This window comes from Pseudophryne corroboree, chromosome 6 (genome assembly GCF_028390025.1).
Source record: "Pseudophryne corroboree isolate aPseCor3 chromosome 6, aPseCor3.hap2, whole genome shotgun sequence".
Taxonomy (NCBI): Eukaryota; Metazoa; Chordata; class Amphibia; order Anura; family Myobatrachidae; genus Pseudophryne; species Pseudophryne corroboree.
Window position 1 is genome coordinate 791,206,358 of NC_086449.1, and position 18,505 is coordinate 791,224,862.

Genomic DNA, 18,505 nt, shown 5'->3' on the forward strand with positions numbered 1-18,505 from the left:
TTTTCATCACTCACACACTGCAGATCTGCAGGAAGACACACAGCCATTTTCTGGATTATCTACAAAGACTAAAATTATTTTTTAACATATTTACTGAACAATTCCATCAAGGAAAACATCTGGACATTTCTATTCACTGGATTACAGATACTAACCTTTAAAAGAGACATTTTGCGGAAGATTTCAGTTGCAAAAGATGAAACCTCCTACACAAACATACAAAGGAATCAGATGGCAAGTAATATTTTCCTTCTTATTATCATGGATGTGTCATTCAGTCTCTGCTCAGATTCATTATTCTATTATAGAAGAGATGAGAAAATACTCTGTTATAGCAAATATTGCAGCAGACCTTGGATTAGATATTAAACAGCTTTCATCTAGGAAACTGAGAATTGTATCACATGTATCAGAGAAATATTTTTATGTAAATGTAGATGATGGAAATCTGTACATTAAGGACAGGATAGACAGAGAGACACTGTGTGGGGCAGCAGCTACCTGCTTCCTAACCTTTGATGCTGTGGTTGAAAACCCCTTTAAAATTTTTAAGGTCAGAATTGAAATTCAGGATGTAAATGATAATTATCCACAATTCTTTCATAACAAACTTATTTTGGAAGTTATTGAATTTACATCACCAGGAACCAGATTTGTACTACAAAATGCAGAAGATCCAGATATTGGTATGAATTCAGTACAGACATACAGGCTCAGTGATAATCAGCATTTTATACTGAGTGAGAAAATCAGCAGTGATGGGAGTAAATCTCCAGAGCTTGTGCTAGAGAAATCCTTAGATCGAGAGACACAAAATGTTCATGAATTGTTTTTAACAGCATTCGATGGAGGAAACCCAGTGAAGTCTGGTACTGCTTTGGTAAGGGTCATTGTTACTGATGCTAATGATAATGCTCCTATGTTTACTCAGGACATGTATAAAGTCACCCTAAAAGAAAATATTGCAATTAACTCAACAGTTATTGTATTAAATGCAACTGACAGAGATGAAGGGATAAATGCTGAGATCACATATTCTTTTACCAAAACCTCAGGAGATCTCCATCATACAGGAATTTTTAGTATTCACCCTATAAATGGGTACATTAAAATAATTAAACAATTGGACTTTGAAGTAATAAAGAACTATGAACTGTCTGTGCAAGCAAAGGATGGAGGTGGTCTTGTTGCTCATTCTAAGGTATTGATAGAAGTAACAGATGAGAATGATAATGTTCCAGAGATATCTATCACCTCATTCTCTACGCCTATTCCTGAGGATTGTGAGCCAGGTACAATGATAGCGCTGATCAAAGTTCATGATCTAGATTCAGGAGAAAATGGAGAAGTTGACTGTAAAATTATTGAAGAAATCCCTTTTGATTTACTTTCATCTGAAAGTTATTACAGGATAGTTTCAAGAACTTATCTGGACAGAGAGAAATTATCAACTTATAACATAACAATTGTAGCTACTGACAGAGGATCTCCCCCACTTTCCAGAAGAAGAACCATCAGATTGGAGATATCAGATGTAAATGACAATCAACCAATATTTAGGAAATCTACTTATGTTGTTTATGTGCCAGAGAACAATTTACCCGGAGCCTCAATATACAGTGTACAAGCATCAGACCCTGATACTGGGGACAATGCTAAAATTATTTATTCAATATTCAGCCATAATATAGAAAATCTCTCAGTGTCCACTTATCTGTCCATCAATATAGAGACTGGGGCTCTCTATGCTCAGAGATCATTTGATTATGAGCAGCACAAGGAATTTGTAATACAGGTGACTGCTACAGACAATGGATCCCCATCTCTGAGCAGCAATGCAACACTAATTATCTGCATAGTTGATCAAAATGATAATGCACCAAAGATCTTGTACCCATCAGCAGACAGTGGTGGCCCAGCTGTGTTTGAGATGGTCCCTTTTGCTTCTGAACAAGGATCATTAATAACTAAGGTGGTTGCAGTGGATGCAGACTCTGGGCATAATGCTTGGCTCTCATATCACTTCATACAAATGTCAGAACAATCTCACTTTACCATCAGTCAGCACACTGGTGAAATCAGGACATCACGTGTCTTCCAAGAGAAGGATATATTTAAACACAAAGTTGTGGTGTTGGTGAAGGATAATGGAGACCCCTCTCATTCAGCTACAGTCACATTAAGTCTAGTTGTTGCATATAACTTCCAACAGGTGGTTCCTCAACTCAGTAACAAGCTCAGCGATGAAGATCCCCAATCCAATCTACAGCTGTACTTAGTGATCGCACTTGCTCTCATTTCCTTGTTATTTATTGTAACTGTTTTGTTGGTCATTATATCAAAATGCAAACATTCAAAACCTTCACCAACCTTTACATCTCTTAGTACAAGTCTGTACCCTCCAGTGGATCCCAGGGTGCTCTCCATGTATAGCGATGGATCTTTACCATTTCCCTACTCATACAATGTGTGTGTGGCATTGGACTCCAGTGAAAGTGACTTTACTTATAGGAAACCAAATGAAAATGTCCCTGTAGAGAATCTCATTGATGCTGATGATTCAGGACTTGGGAACAAAACTTTAAAAGAAACACTTCCAGTCAGTGATCCGGTGAGTTTTTGTAAAATTCAAAATGTCTTATGAGGTTTTATATATTAGATATAAAATGTAATTGTTTGCAGCATTATTTTAGGTCAGAAGTTTGATGTACAGCGAATGTATCTATTTGGATTTTGTGTGCCGTTTCATTAAATGACAAATTCTATAACTTGATACAGTAGTTCATATGGATATTTTATGTCATGGATATTACTGTTTAAATTTATATTTCAAAACAAGTCTTCAGATTTAATAACACAAATATTTGACAATGTTCTTGATGTTTATAATATATTCTGTTGTAGTTGTTACTATTTTTATTGTCTCTCATGTTTATTAGTATATATAGTCTAACAATAAATGAAAATCACAGTAAAATGGACTTAAGTCTTGAGACTTAAAAAGAAAGAAATCAACAGTGATTTCAGGGGATCTCTGTTATTATTTTAATTTGATGATAGCAGACCCAATAGAAGGGAACAAGGTGGTATTTATAGAGATACACTGATTATTGAGAATAGGTCTTAGTAGCTATAGGACCTTTGTAAAACTTTGACTGCATTGGAAATAGGCTTATTTTCATTAAAAAAAAAAAAACATTTGATTGGTTGTCAGACTCTGCATAGTGTTACTTGGTTTGCCCACCTGATAAGGCAATTTACAAAATGCACAGCTTACTGGACTGCAGTATGCCCCCTACATTACCATATCTTACACCCAATTTGATCACCAGATTAAGTTTCAGTATATTTGATAGTGTTTTATTTAGTTAAACTTGCGAAATCTAAACCTAGGTACTGTAAATTGATTTTTCTCTTTAATTACATGCTTCAACATTAATGTTTAAACCTTGTTTTACTACTGTTGTTTTCATTACATTAACAATGATGATTCTTGATAGCTGTACTCTGATTTCCACACTAAAAATTATTTTTACAAAGTGACTTTTCTTCCAATAAAGTGCATTAATTATATCTGTAATTTGATAGTCAACCAAAATATAAATTTACTGAATTTTAAAAAAATTTAAACAATTCATGAAGTGAAGTGAATTATAGTATAAATATTTCAGTGTTATTTACTTATTTTATTTTCCGTTGCTCTCTGTAACTTAGATAAAGAAATGAAATATTTTGTAACTAGCATTCCCTGTATTGTGTGATCTGGTTCTCCAGGTCAGAAATGGAGAATTACCTTCCAGTGGTGTCCAAACTACATTCAGCTCTGAGATCTCATAGTCTTAATGCAGAATGGTTCCAGAAACTGTGCAATGACACAGCTGCTAGGTAAATAATGACATTCCCAAAGTTGGCGATGAATATTGCACATTTTACTGTTAAACTTAATGTGCACTCTAAATGGGTTGGGTTTGCTTGACCAGCGTTCAGGAGACCACCGTCACCATACTGACATCAAAATCCTGCCTTTCAGATGCCTGGCAGAGGGGGGGGGCGAGCACAACGAAGCCCGTCTCAGGTGTCATGGACACCCATGAGTGGGAATAGTCCCTGTTAGTTAGCATGCTGACTGTCGGGACTGTAAGGCGGTGGGATTCCAGCATCGGTATTGTGACCGTCTGGCTCCGGACCACCAGTCGCGTACCTACCTTCCCTTTAAATGTATCTAATCAAATAAATAGTATCCTTTAATTATTAGTTGAATCATAATGAAAAAACTTTTGTAAGATTTCCTTTGTCGTCTGTTTTTATTTTTTATTTTCTGTAGCTCTGTTTTGGGGCTACAGAACAGTGAAACCAGTGTAAATTGTATTTTAAGTCGCCTCCTGTCTCCTAGTGACATGCAGATCTCAGACTTTAATGTACGTTTACAAAGCTCACCGCAAAAATAGTACTGAACATTTGCAATGGTTTGATTACACAGGTACTGTCCACATGGTTATATTACTACTGTAAATAGTCATTTGCAAACAATAGGTAGTTTCAATAGTACAACAGACAATAGGTAGTTTCAATAGTACAAACCCAATGTATTTGCTGCTTGCAGTATATCTATAAGTATAACATTTTAAGAAAATCTATCACCAGGTTCTCTTAGTCTATATCCTGTCTGGGACATAATCCATCATTCATTATAGTCTTTCACCTGTGTCACATGGAGAAGGCAAATTTGGGAGAGAGCTGAGCTCATAGAGAGAACATTATATTAGGGGCCATACCTTTAAAATATATTCTGGCAAAGTAATAATATATAAAGTGCACAAACCACTACTAATACAACAATAAAAAGCTATGTACAGTAGTACCTGGTGGCAGAATGTTTTTAAGTTTTCTGCATTTACTATCTACAGTACTTTTGATATTTACACCAAATGCCACTAGAGAAGAGAAGATGTCTTACAACTCATACCTTTTTATATATGCTGAAATATGTTATCTCACTCATGTAGCATTAGCAACAATGTGCAGATAATATTTAAGCTGTTGACTTGGCATAAAATTACCAGATTAATAGGGAGAATCACAGCCAACAACATCTAGGGGAAGGCACTGCACTATTTGAATAATAGGTTTTTAGAAAAGGTATAAAACCACTCTGATACTGCAGGTCACACTGCTGCTGCTGGACTGTTATATGGACTGTTGCTGCAACAAGAATCTTTCTATGTCTGGCATGCAGTTTCTTATGTACTTAATAGAAAGATGAATTATTATTCATTTTAGTTTAGAATGTTATGAACATTATTAGAAATGTGCCATATAGTGCTGAACTCAAAATTATTTCAGAATTGAAATAAACATGTTTCTTTTGACTAAAATTGAAAAAAAAATCAACAAATATATGTATAATTCTTTAAGTAGATACTTGGAAAAATCATTTCATAGAATAGCAGTTCCACATTTTCACCTCAGAGCGCCGCTGTTTGACCAATAAGGAGAAGAAAACAGAGCTGGAGATCCACTGGTATTTTCATCACTCGCACACACTGCAGATCTGCAGGAAGACACACAGCCATTTTCTGGATTCTCCTAACACAGAATGTAGTATATTTTTTCATATGCTCCTGAACAATTGGATCAGGCAAAACACGAAAACATTTTGGATATTTTCTAATCACTGGATTACAGATACTAGCCTTTTCAAAGGATATTTTGTGAAAGATTTCAGATGCAAAAGATGGAACCTGATACACAGACATACAAAGGAATCAGATGGCAAGTAATATTTCCCTTCTTATTATCATGGCTGTGTCATTCAGTCTCTGGTCAGACTCATTATTCTATTGTAGAAGAGATGAGAAAAGACTCTGTTATAGCAAATATTGCAGAAGACCTTGGATTAGATATTAAACATCTCTCATCTAGGAAACTGAGAATTGTATCTCGTGTATCGGAGAAATATTTTTATGTAAATGTAGATAATGGGAATCTGTACATTAAGAATAGGATAGACAGAGAGACACTCTGTGGGGCAGCAGCTACCTGCTTCCTAACCTTTGATATAGTGGTTGAAATTCCTTTAAATGTTTTTAGTGTTAAAGTAGAAATTCAGGATATAAATGATAATTCCCCAATGTTTTTTCATGAAAATATAATTGTAGAAATGATTGAATCTACATTATCGGGATCAAAATTTCCTTTACAAAATGCAGAAGATCCTGATATTGGTCTGAATTCTGTACAGACATACAGGCTCAGTGACAATCAGTATTTTACACTGCATGAGAAAATCAGTAGTGATGGGAGTAAATCTCCAGAGCTTGTGCTAGAGAAACCTTTAGATCGAGAGACACAAAATGTTCATGAACTCATTTTAACAGCCTTGGATAGAGGAAATCCTGCTAGAAGTGGTACAGTCTTAATTAAAGCAGTTGTTACTGATGTCAATGATAATGCCCCAGTATTTACACAAGATTTGTATAAAGTCAGCATAAATGAAAATAGCCCAATCAACTCCACAGTAATTATAGTGGATGCAACAGACAAAGATGAAGGATTCAATGCACAGATAATGTATTCCTTTACCAAAACTTCACAAAACGTTCACCACACAGGTGTATTTAGTATTCACCAAACAAATGGAGAAATTAAAGTAATTAAAAAATTGGATTTTGAAATGACAAGTAATTATGAACTCTCTTTACAAGCAAAGGATGGAGGTGGCCTTATTGCACATTCCAAGGTATTGATAGAGGTAACTGATGATAATGACAATCCTCCTGAGATATCTATCACATCCTTGTCTAGTCCTATTCCTGAGGATTCCTTACCTGGCACAAATATAGCTCTAATTGAAGTGCATGATCAAGACGCAGGGGGAAATGGAAATGTTGACTGTGAAATAATTGAAAAAGTACCTTTTCAGTTGATATCATCATCTGCTAGATATTACCGAATTATTACAGCAAGTGCTCTGGACAGAGAGAAAGCATCTTCCTATGACATCACACTTCTAGCAACTGATAAAGGATCTCCCCAACTGTCCAGCAGAAGAACCATCAGGCTGGAGATATCAGATGTTAATGACAATCCACCAATATTTAAGAAATCTACTTATATTGCTTATGTGCCAGAGAACAACTTACCAGGCTCCTCAATATTCAGTGTACAAACAGCAGACCCTGATACTGGAGACAATGCTAAAATTATTTATTCAATTTCCAGCTCTAATACAGAAGATCTCCCGGTGTCCTCTTATCTTTCCATTAATATAGAGACTGGGGTTCTTTATGCTCAGAGATCATTTGATTATGAGCAGTACAAGGAGTTTCTAATACAAGTAACTGCTAGAGACAATGGATCCCCATCTCTGAGCAGCAATGCAACATTAATTATCCGCATAGTGGATCAGAATGATAATGCACCAAAGATCTTGTACCCATCAGCAGACAGCGGTGGCCCAGCAGTGTTTGAGATGGTACCTTTTGCCTCTGAGCAAGGTACTTTGATAACTAAGGTGGTTGCAGTGGATGCAGACTCTGGACATAATGCTTGGCTCTCATATCACTTCATACAAGTGTCAGAATCATCTCACTTTACTATCAGTCACCACACAGGTGAAATCAGGACATCCCGTGTCTTTCAAGATAAGGATATATTGAATCACAAGGTTGTGGTGATGGTGAGGGACAATGGAGACCCCTCTCTATCAGCTACAGTCACCTTAAGTCTCATTGTTGCTGATAATTTTCAACAGGTGGTTCCTAAACTCAGTAATCAATTGAAAGATGAAGATCCCCAATCCAATCTACAGTTGTACTTAGTGATCGCACTTGCTCTCATTTCCTTGTTATTTATTGTAACTGTTATGTTGGTCATTATATCAAAATGCAAACAATCAAAACCTTTACCAACCTTTACTTCTCTAAGTACAAATCTGTATCCTCCAGTTGATCCCAGGATGCTCTCCATGTATAGCGATGGATCTTTACCATTTCCCTACTCATACAATGTGTGTGTGGCTTTGGATTCTAGTGAAAGTGACTTTACCTATAGGAAACCAAATGAAAATGTCCCTGTAGAAAATCTCATTGATGCTGATGATTCAGGACTTGGGAACGAAACTTTAAAAGAAACATTTCCAGTCAGTATTCAGGTGAGTTTCTATAGCACAGAATATATATGAGGTTTCATATAATATATATACCCAGATTTATCAAACCATGGAGCATGCTAAATTGCACGGTGATTAAGTACCAGCCAATCAGCTCCTAACTGCCATGTTACAAGCTGTGTTTGGAAATGACAATTTTGGAGCTTATTGGTTGGTATTTTATCAATGTGCAATTTATCACTGTCCAAGGCTTGATATATCAGGGCCATAGTATGTAATTGTTTGCATTATCATTTAAGGTCAGACATTTAATGTATGGTGAATGTGTCTATTTTAATCTATTGAGTATTTTCCTTTAATGACATAACCTCTTTAGTTCACTTTTATGTCTTATGTCATGGATATTACTGTTGACTTTTATAGTTCAAGACAAGTCTTCAGATGTAATTAAACAAACATTCAACAATGTTTTTGATGTTTAAATACATATTCTGTTTTTGTAGTCACTGTTACTTAACTTTCATTAGCGTATCATTTAACAATAAATGAAAATCATAATAAAAAGGACTCCTAAAAACCACTTCTTGAGACTTAACAATTAGTTGCATTGCTGACAGCCACAGTGATTTCATGGGACCTGTGGTTATCATTTTAAAGCTAATGATAGAGCACCCTATAAAGCGAACCCATCAACATGGTATGTATAGAGATACACTTATTAATGAGACAAAGTCTTAGGAGCTGGAGGACCTTTGTAAAACATTGACTGCACTGGAAATTGGCTTATCTTTCTGAACAACATTTGAGAGATTGTCAGGCTCTGCATAATGGGGGTCATTCCGAGTTGTTCGCTCGTTATTTTTTTCTCGCAACGGAGCGAATAGTCGCTAATGCGCATGTGCAATGTCCGCAGTGCGACTGCGCCAAGTAAATTTGCTATGCAGTTAGGTTTTTTACTCACGGCATTACGAGGTTTTTTCTTCGTTATGGTGATCGTAATGTGATTGACAGGAAGTGGGTGTTTCTGGGCGTAAACTCGCCGTTTTATGGGTATGTGTGAAAAAACGCTACCGTTTCTGGGAAAAACGCGGGAGTGGCAGGAGAAATGGAGGAGTGTCTGGGCGAACGCTGGTTGTGTTTGTGACATCAAACCAGGAACGACAAGCACCGAACTGATCGCAGATGCCGAGTAAGTCTGGAGCTACTCAGAAACTGCTAAGAAGTGTCTATTCGCAATTCTGCTGATCGTTCGTTCGCAATTTTGATAAGCTAAGATTCACTCCCAGTAGGCGGCGGCTTAGCGTGTGCAAAGCTGCTAAAAGCAGCTTGCGAGCGAACAACTCGGAATGACCCCCAATGTTATTTGGTTTGCTCACCTTGGTTGCTCCCCCAACCAACTAGCTGTACTGAAGTGTGCTCCCTATAATACCATATTTTTCACCTAATCTGACCACTGGACAGGGGCAGTTCAAGAGAGAAGAGCATGTGTGCAACCACCATTTGGGCTCCTCTTCTCTTACTGGCTTGGAACTTAATGTAATAGACTTCTGGCAAGTGGCATTTTCCCAGTGATTTCCATAGTGCGCATGCACAGATCTCTGGGAATATGTGCCAGTATCATGTTTTCAGTGATATCTATGGTGCAGATCTCTGTAAACATAGATCTAGCGCTATGTTCTCAATGATACCCACAGTGCTGACAAAGAGGTTAGTGCAAATGTGTCAATATACACCTTTCCCCTTTTAAGGCATATGGCCAAATTTGCCATGCCATAAAATCTGCGACATAGCCAAACCTTGTGATTTTTCTTGAGATAAGCTACAGTTTTTTTATCTGCTTCTTTATACAAATTATTTTGCAACAAAAAAAATTGTGAATCCATCCAATCACTACTTTGGTGGAGCATCTTAGCCATACTAAACAATTCATGTTAAATGAAGGAAAAAGTGAAAGGTGTATGAGGTCACATCTGTATGTTGAATGGGTGCATGGTGTGCAGTGTGCCCCCCCCCCCCTGATCCAGGCACCCAAGTGCCCCACAATCCCTCCACCCATAATAAATGCGCCACTGTCACCAAATAAAGTTGCAATACATTTGATGGTGTCTTATTTAAACATGCAAATCTTAAATCTAGATAAATGGATTTTTGCCTTTACATGCTTTTATATCAAGGTATAATTTCTATAAAATAATAATGCTGATTCTTGAAAGCTGTGCTCTGATTTCCACCTCAAACAATTCATTGAATAATGAAGGATTAATGTCTGATTGTCTGTATGTGGCACACCTTGTTCCTTACTGTAGTACAGATGTAGCCATGCACATCTAGCCTGCAGCTTGCTATATTTGCAGCAAGCCAAGTGCATCAAGTGTGCCCATGACTAGGAAGTGTGCATGCATCTAAGTAAGTGTGCCCATATGATAACATGGGCAGCGTACTTAGATCAATATTACTTGTACAAGTGTCATAGTGACTTCTTTATTGCTGACTGATATTGCAAATACTGTATGAGTTTCTACAAGATCTTTTCTTTCAATAAAGTGCATTGATTATATATGGAATTTAAGAGTAAAACAAAATGAAATGTTACTAAATTTTAAATATTTTTTGTAAAATTCACATAGATCATCAATATGTAACTATTTCAGTGTTATTTACTTGTTTCATGTTGTATTGGATACTGAAATTGCGATGAGAAACTAGTGCCCCCTGTATTGTGTGATCTAGTTCTCCTGATCATAGATGGAGGACCACTTTCCAGTGGTATCCAAACTACAGAGCATTCAGCTCTGAGGTCTCATATTCTCAAAGCAGAATGGTTCTGGCAAATAACGCAGCTGCAAGGTAAATAATGAGGGTCACCAAGTTGGTGATGGATATTGCACATTTATTGTTAACTACTTAACTGGTGAATTTGTCTTCCAAAAACCGCTCAGATATTGTTGGGTTTGTTTATGATTGAATTAGGTCAAGGTCATCTATGTAGAATTTATCCAAAATTATTTTATTTAAAAAAATATAACATTTGTAAAATAATGTTTTATTAAACATCAGAATATTGGAACAACATCATTGGAACATTGGGACTATCATGGTCGTTGTGACTTTGATTTCTCCAGTGGCTGCTCAGATACGCGCCAGGGGGCCCTGGGGAGTTTATTTTACATTTCTCTAGTGGCTGCTCCTCTCTACAGCTGCCGGGTGGAGGGGTGCTGCCATGCTGAACTATCAGCAGTGATTGGCAGCACGGCAGATAGTGGGGAGCTATGGGGCAGGGAGGTCCCTCTGTCATTTGGCAAATATATTTGAAGAATATTTTCTGGCAGTCGGTCACTCTGTGCTTCTGAATGGTCAAATTGTTTGCAACCAGGTCAGATAATGTACAGCCTGGTGTGGTTGTAATCAATGTAACCATGCCTGGCAAGTGGTTAAACATGAAATTTGCTCTTACATAAATATATCTAATCAAAGGAACAGTATACTTTGATTATTATTTGAGTCACTATCAAAAAAGCATTTGTATTTCACAAAGAACTCATTGTAGTAAAATGTCTTTTGTTGTCTACTTTTATTTTCTTTATTTTCTGTAGCTGTGTGTCATGCCTACAGAGCACTGAAACTTGCACACATTATTGCAAGTTACTTTCAGGAGTTCTCCGAATGACACTCAACCATGAGACCTTACTGGATATCACAAAGCATACTGTAAAAATAATACTGAACATTTGCAATACTTTGATGACACATATGTAGGTAGTTTAATTAGTACAAAAACAATGAATTGGTAGCTTAATTCTAGAAGCACAACAGTTCAAGAATATCTATCATCAGGTTTACTTACAGTTGGCTATGTCCTCTCCTGGGCCAAATTATATTACACATAATTATCCTCCACCTGTGTCACATGGCGGATGCAAGCTTGGGAGAGATCTAAGCACATTAATTACCAGGATTTGGGTGGCCTTCATTCCAATATTTAAGTATCTAACTCACCAAATGTAGCTGTGGATGCTTAACTACTGTAGCAATTCAGTATTTCCCAAGTGCACAGACAGTTTCTTTGAAAAGCAGCTATCCCTGCAGTCCCTAACACTGCTATAGAAGTAGAAGTGATATTTACTTCTGCTGACCCGGCCAACTGTGCATGGCTGAGCTGAGTCTGCAGGTGTCAGAATGCAGAGGTAGAGGAGGGATCGACTTTTATCCCTTTTCGCAACCTCAGACCTCCTTCCCATAAGAATGACATTGCCTCTCACAATCAAACTCTGAAAATGGCCATAAATAGTGAATAGGCCCGTTACAAAAAAAATTTTTGTACCTGTATTGGATCATGAATAGGCCTCTTTGAGAGTGTATTATATTAGGCACCAAACCTATGCCTTACCTTGGAGACATAGAATAACAAAGTAATTATATACAAAGCATTAAAGACAATGAGTAATAAAGTAATAAAAAAGATATGTAGTACCTGGTAGAAGGATGTCTTTAAGTTTCCAAGTTTTACAATACAGTACACTGTATTTTTTATACTTTACAATCTAGTGTATTTTTTAGACTTCATCCTAAATGTATACTGAAATAATCATTAACCAGACAGTATATGCCAATAGAGAAGAGCACATGTCTTGCAACTCATAACCTTGTATACTATATGCTGTTGCATTAGCAATGAGGTACATAATATTGAAGCTGTTGCCCACTTATAGTGAACAATACCTCAGACTTAGGCATCACCTTAGCTATTACCTTCTTTAAAGAAAAACAACTTTCTCTCACCACAGAACAACCAGATTAATAAGAAGAACCACAGCCCACAAAATTGAGGGAAAATGCACGGCACTACTTGAATAATAGGTTTTTAGAAAAGTTATAAAATAGCTCTGATACTGCAGGTTGTACTGTTGCTTCTGGGCTGTCAGTTATAATTGCTGCAATCAGAATCTTTCTATTCCTGTTATGCAGTTTCTTATATATTTATTACATATAATACTTCATATTATTATTATTATTATTATTATTATTATTATTATTATATTATTATTATATTATTATTTTCCTTTATTTGTATGGCACCACACGGGTACTGCAGTGCCTAACAAAGTACATAAACAAATGAGCAAAATTGAAAAACACCGACTTACAGTACAAGACAACATTGCAGCATATCTATATACAGTAATAGTTTTGTTTTGTTATGAATGTTATGTTCTGTAAACACAATTATTAGAAATTTTGTTGTCTGTTGTGCTTACTTAATTATAAAATAGAGCAGAAATAAATATGATTCTTTTAATAAAATTGGGGGGAAAAGTCACCAAATATATGTATAATTCTTTAAGTGTATATTTGGAAAAATTATTTCGTAGAACTGCAGTTCCACATTTTCACCTCAGAGCGCCGCTGTTTGACCAATAAGGAGAAGAAAACAGAGCTAGAGATCCACTGGTATTTTCATCACTTACACACACTGCAGATCTGCAGGAAGACACACAGCCATTTTCTGGATTCTCTATAAAAAGACTAAAGGATGTTTTTAACATATTCTCCTTTACAAAAGGACAAGGCATAAAAAGAAAAAGATTTTGGATATTTTCTAATCACTGGATTACAGATAGTAGCCTTTTTAAAGGATATTTTGTAAAAGAGTTCAGATGCAAAAGATGGAACCTGACACACAGACATACAAAGGAATCAGATGGCAAGTAATATTTTCCTTCTTATTATCATGGCTGTGTCATTCTGTCTCTGGTCAGACTCATTATTCTATTATAGAAGAAATGAGAAAAGACTCTGTTATAGCAAATATTGCAGAAGACCTTGGATTAGATATTAAACAGCTCTCATCTAGGAAACTGAGAATTGTATCTCGTGTATCAGAGAAATATTTTTATGTTAATGTAGATAATGGGAATCTGTACATTAAGGACAGGATAGACAGAGAGACACTGTGTGGGGCAGCAGCTACCTGCTTCCTAACCTTTGATGCTGTGGTTGAAAATCCCTTTAATATTTTCAATGTTAAAGTAGAAATTCAGGATGTAAATGATAATTTTCCACATTTTTTTCATAACAAAATAATTTTGGAAATTATTGAATTTACATCACCAGGAGCCAGATTTCTTTTACAAAATGCAGACGATCCGGATATTGGTATTAATTCAGTACAGACATACAGGCTCAGTAACAATAAGTATTTTACACTTACTGAAATCACCAAAGCAGATGGGAAAAAATTTCCAGAACTTGTGTTAGAGAAACCTTTAGATCGAGAGACACAAAATGTTTATGAATTAATTTTAACAGCCTTGGATGGAGGAAACCCAGTGAAGTCTGGGACTGCTTTGGTAAAAGTCATTGTTACTGATGCCAATGATAATGCTCCTACGTTTACTCAGGACATGTATAAAGTCACCCTAAAAGAAAATATTCCAATTAACTTCACTGTTATTGTATTAAATGCAACTGACAGAGATGAAGGGATAAATGCAGAGATCACATATTCTTTCACTAAAACCTCAGGAGATCTCCATCATACAGGGATTTTTACTATTCACCCTACAAATGGGGAAATTAAAATAAATAGAAATCTGGATTTTGAAATAACAAAAAACTATGAACTCTCTGTTCAAGCAAAGGATGGAGGTGGTCTTGTTGCTCATTCCAATATTATGATAGAAGTAACAGATGAAAATGACAATGTTCCAGAGATATCTATCACCTCATTCTCTAGTCCTATTCCTGAGGATTGTGAGCCAGGTACAATGATAGCTCTGATTGAAGTTCATGATCAGGATTCTGGAGAATATGGGGAAGTTGACTGTTACATCCTAGAAGATATACCATTTAATTTATTATCCTCTAACAGTTACTACAGACTTCTTACAAAAAGTGCATTGGACAAAGAGAAAGTTTTTAGTTATAACATCACAATTGTAGCTACTGATAGAGGATCTCCCCCACTTTCCAACAGAAGAACCATGACATTGGAGATATCAGATGTTAATGACAATTCACCAATATTTATGAAATCTACTTATGTTGCTAATGTGCCAGAGAACAACTTACCAGGAGTTTCAATATACAGTGTACAAGCATCAGATCCTGATACTGGGGACAATGCTAAAATTATTTATGCAATATCTAGCAATAATACAGATGATCTCCCAGTGTCCTCTTATCTGTCCATCAATATAGAGACTGGGGTTCTCTATGCTCAGAGATCATTTGATTATGAGCAACACAAGGAGTTTCTAATACAAGTAATGGCTAGAGACAATGGATCCCCATCTCTGAGCAGTAATGCAACACTAATTATCCGCATAGTGGATCAGAATGATAATGCACCAAAGATCTTATACCCATCAGCAGACAGTGGTGGCCCAGCTGTGTTTGAGATGGTCCCTTTTGCCTCTGAACAAGGATCATTAATAACTAAGGTAGTTGCAGTGGATGCAGACTCTGGACATAATGCTTGGCTCTCGTATCACTTCATACAAGTGTCAGAACCATCTCACTTTACCATCAGTCAGCACACGGGTGAGATCAGGACATCACGTGTCTTTCATGAGAAGGATATATTGAATCACAAGGTTGTGGTGATAGTGAAAGACAATGGAGACCCCTTCCTTTCAGCTACAGTAACCATAAGTCTCATTGTTGCAGATAATTTCCAACAGGTGGTTCCTAAACTCAGTAACAAGCTGAAAGATGAAGATCCCCAATCCAATCTACAGCTGTACTTAGTGATCGCACTTGCTCTCATTTCCTTCTTATTTATTGTTACTGTTTTGTTGGTCATTATATCAAAATGCAAAGAATCAAAACCTTCCCCAACCTTTACTTCTCTAAGTACAAATCTGTATCCTCCAGTTGATCCCAGGGTGCTCTCCATGTATAGTGATGGGACTTTACCATTTCCCTACTCGTACAATGTGTGTGTTGCTTTGGATTCCAGTGAAAGTGACTTTACTTATAGGAAACCAAATGAAAATGTCCCTGTAGAAAATCTAATTGATGCTGATTATTCAGGACTTGGGAACAAAACTTTAAAAGAAAATGTTTCAGTCAGTGGTCAGGTGAGTTTTTGTAACAAAAGAACTGTCATGTGAGGTTTCTTATAAGATAGAAAATATAACTATTTGCATTATTACTTGATGAGAGAAGTCTGATATATAATGTATCTTTTAAGACCTGGCCAATGTGAGATTTCCGCAAATGACGAATCATCATACTTATTTGACAACATGCAAATTACATAACTCCATAGTTCATACTGTATACATAATATGTTCTTTCATGGATATTGAAGATTAAGCTACTGTAAATCATTTGTTAGGCATGAAATAGTTTACATTGTTCTTTACTTTTTATTAATTTATTTATTTATAGAGGACTTGTCATATCTATTATAGTATATTATGAGCTTATAGATTAATTATGAATTTAAAGGACAAAAAAAATCATTCTACCTCTCCACTGCTGCATTTCATCCTGTAAGACTGAATACTTAGATGTATTACAATCAGCAGTAGTGATTGCAGTGTATCGGTGGCTATCATATTTAAACCAATGATGGGGGTTGCACAAATGGAGGGGTTCCACCAATATGACATTCATGAAGGTACAGTGTTATGAAGTGGGGATCTTAGGAGCTGGAGAATCCCTTAAGTTAATAGACTACCTCAGTGGCAGAACTTCATTGCCATTGTCTGGAGACAGGTCTCCTCCAAGGTCCCCTCCCCACACCCAAGTTAAAAGTGCTGCAGAAGTCTAAGATATACAGTGTAACTGGATATGCATCACCCTAATTCTGCACACAATCCACACTACAGTACAAATACTGTGGGCTCTGGTATCCTGGAGGAACCTTCTTACCTCTTAGCACACTGCTTGTAACCTCCCCCCCCCAACCCTCCCACCCATCACCTGGGTCCTTGAGGAGAATGCTTTCATTGCCTTCAGGTACTTTGCCATTGGACTGCATAGGAAACAAATATGTCTTCATGAATCATATTTGACAAATTGTTATTATGTTTACACACATATACCTTTGAAATCGGTTTCAAAGCTGCACAACTTGTTATGCTGAAGTGTGCTTACTGGGGTTTTTTTTTCATGTCTTTCTTCACTCAGTTGTGTGTCTTTGCCGCAATGTGTTGTGACAAAACCACTTCATGAGACTGCACTAAGTAATTTAATACACAACACTTTATATCTGTGTCCGAGTCTGAATCTGTGTACGAAGTGCTACTATGCAGCAGCCATGACTTTTTCTCACACCGAGTTCTGTTATGCTACTTGTGCAACTTTGTATTGTATGTGTTTAAAACTAATTATTGTATGGTTAAAGTCACAGCCCGATGTCTCTGGTACAGATTGAGAGGTGTTTCACTGCATCTGTGAAGTGAATAAAATTAAAATGTAAAGAAAAAGTCGCTATAATACAGCGTTCGACATAGCTAGGTCACTCCAGCCATCTAGCGCCAAATGGAATTTTGAGGCTAGGTGTGTGAGGACACATCTGTAGTTTTAGACAAAACTAAAATGTATTGGGAATGTGGTCAGAATACCAACATCAGGATCCCGACAGTCAGAATCCAAACACATCCCGATGGTGAATACTGGAGTTGGGGTTAGGATTAGGCACTAGCGGGATGGTTAGGGTTAGGCTGCGGGGTGGGAGAGGTTAGGATTAGGCTGTAAAAGGGGTGGGTTAGGATTAGGGGTAGGGTTAAAATTCTTACCATGATCAGTTGGGATTCTGATTGTTGGGATGCTGATGTCGGCATGCTCAGGATTCCGACTGCCAGGATTTCAATGCCAACCCATGTATAGTGTTTGTGAGAGTTTGTACAATGTTTTGTTTTTACCACTAAATTGTGTTGATTATATTTGGAATCTTAAATATGTTGTAGACCAGGATTTGAAACATCACGCACCTACAGTACTTTGCTGTCAATGCAGAGCTGGTCTGCATTTTGTAAGAATAATTTATTATGTAATGTAATGGAGATTTGTTGGCCGGTGGGAAATTAGTGGCCTTACAATATATTTTTTAGGGGGTTCTAATTGATAGTGGCCTTCCTGTTCTCTACTTATCAGTTATCTGACATTTGTCTAATCTCAATGACACTTTGTAAAAAAAATAATAAACCATAACTGTAACTTTCCAATTGAATATTCTTTGTAACTGCTGTAAAATCAGTAGAATAGAAGGAAGCATCAGTTTATCTAACCCAAAGTAAATCTAAATGATAAATGTCCTACATTTGAATAAAAAATTGTAACATTCAAAAAGTGTTTAGAATGTTTTTCCATATTCTTGATGTCTTCTGTAGCTCAGTTTAGGAGCTGCAATATAGTACTACAGTAGGAATGGGATATATATACTTG

General features: G+C 36.6%; 1 protein-coding gene across 9 annotated transcripts in view; it reads left to right on the forward strand.

The window, feature by feature from the left end:
- The window catches only part of LOC134933540 (protocadherin gamma-B1-like), a 543,090-nt gene that overhangs the window by 139,638 nt on the left and 384,947 nt on the right, over nucleotides 1-18,505 (forward strand). The window contains exon 1 of one of the 9 annotated variants that reach the window (XM_063928841.1): nucleotides 48-2,611. The exons of 6 other annotated variants lie outside the window; for them this stretch is intronic. In XM_063928841.1, coding sequence (XP_063784911.1) covers nucleotides 197-2,611 — 2,415 coding nt within the window. In that variant the 5' untranslated portion in view covers nucleotides 48-196. Of the gene's footprint in view, nucleotides 1-47; nucleotides 2,612-5,602; nucleotides 8,153-13,673; nucleotides 16,189-18,505 lie in introns of those variants that run through there. 2 more of the 9 variants (XM_063928829.1, XM_063928835.1) reach the window with 2 other exon arrangements.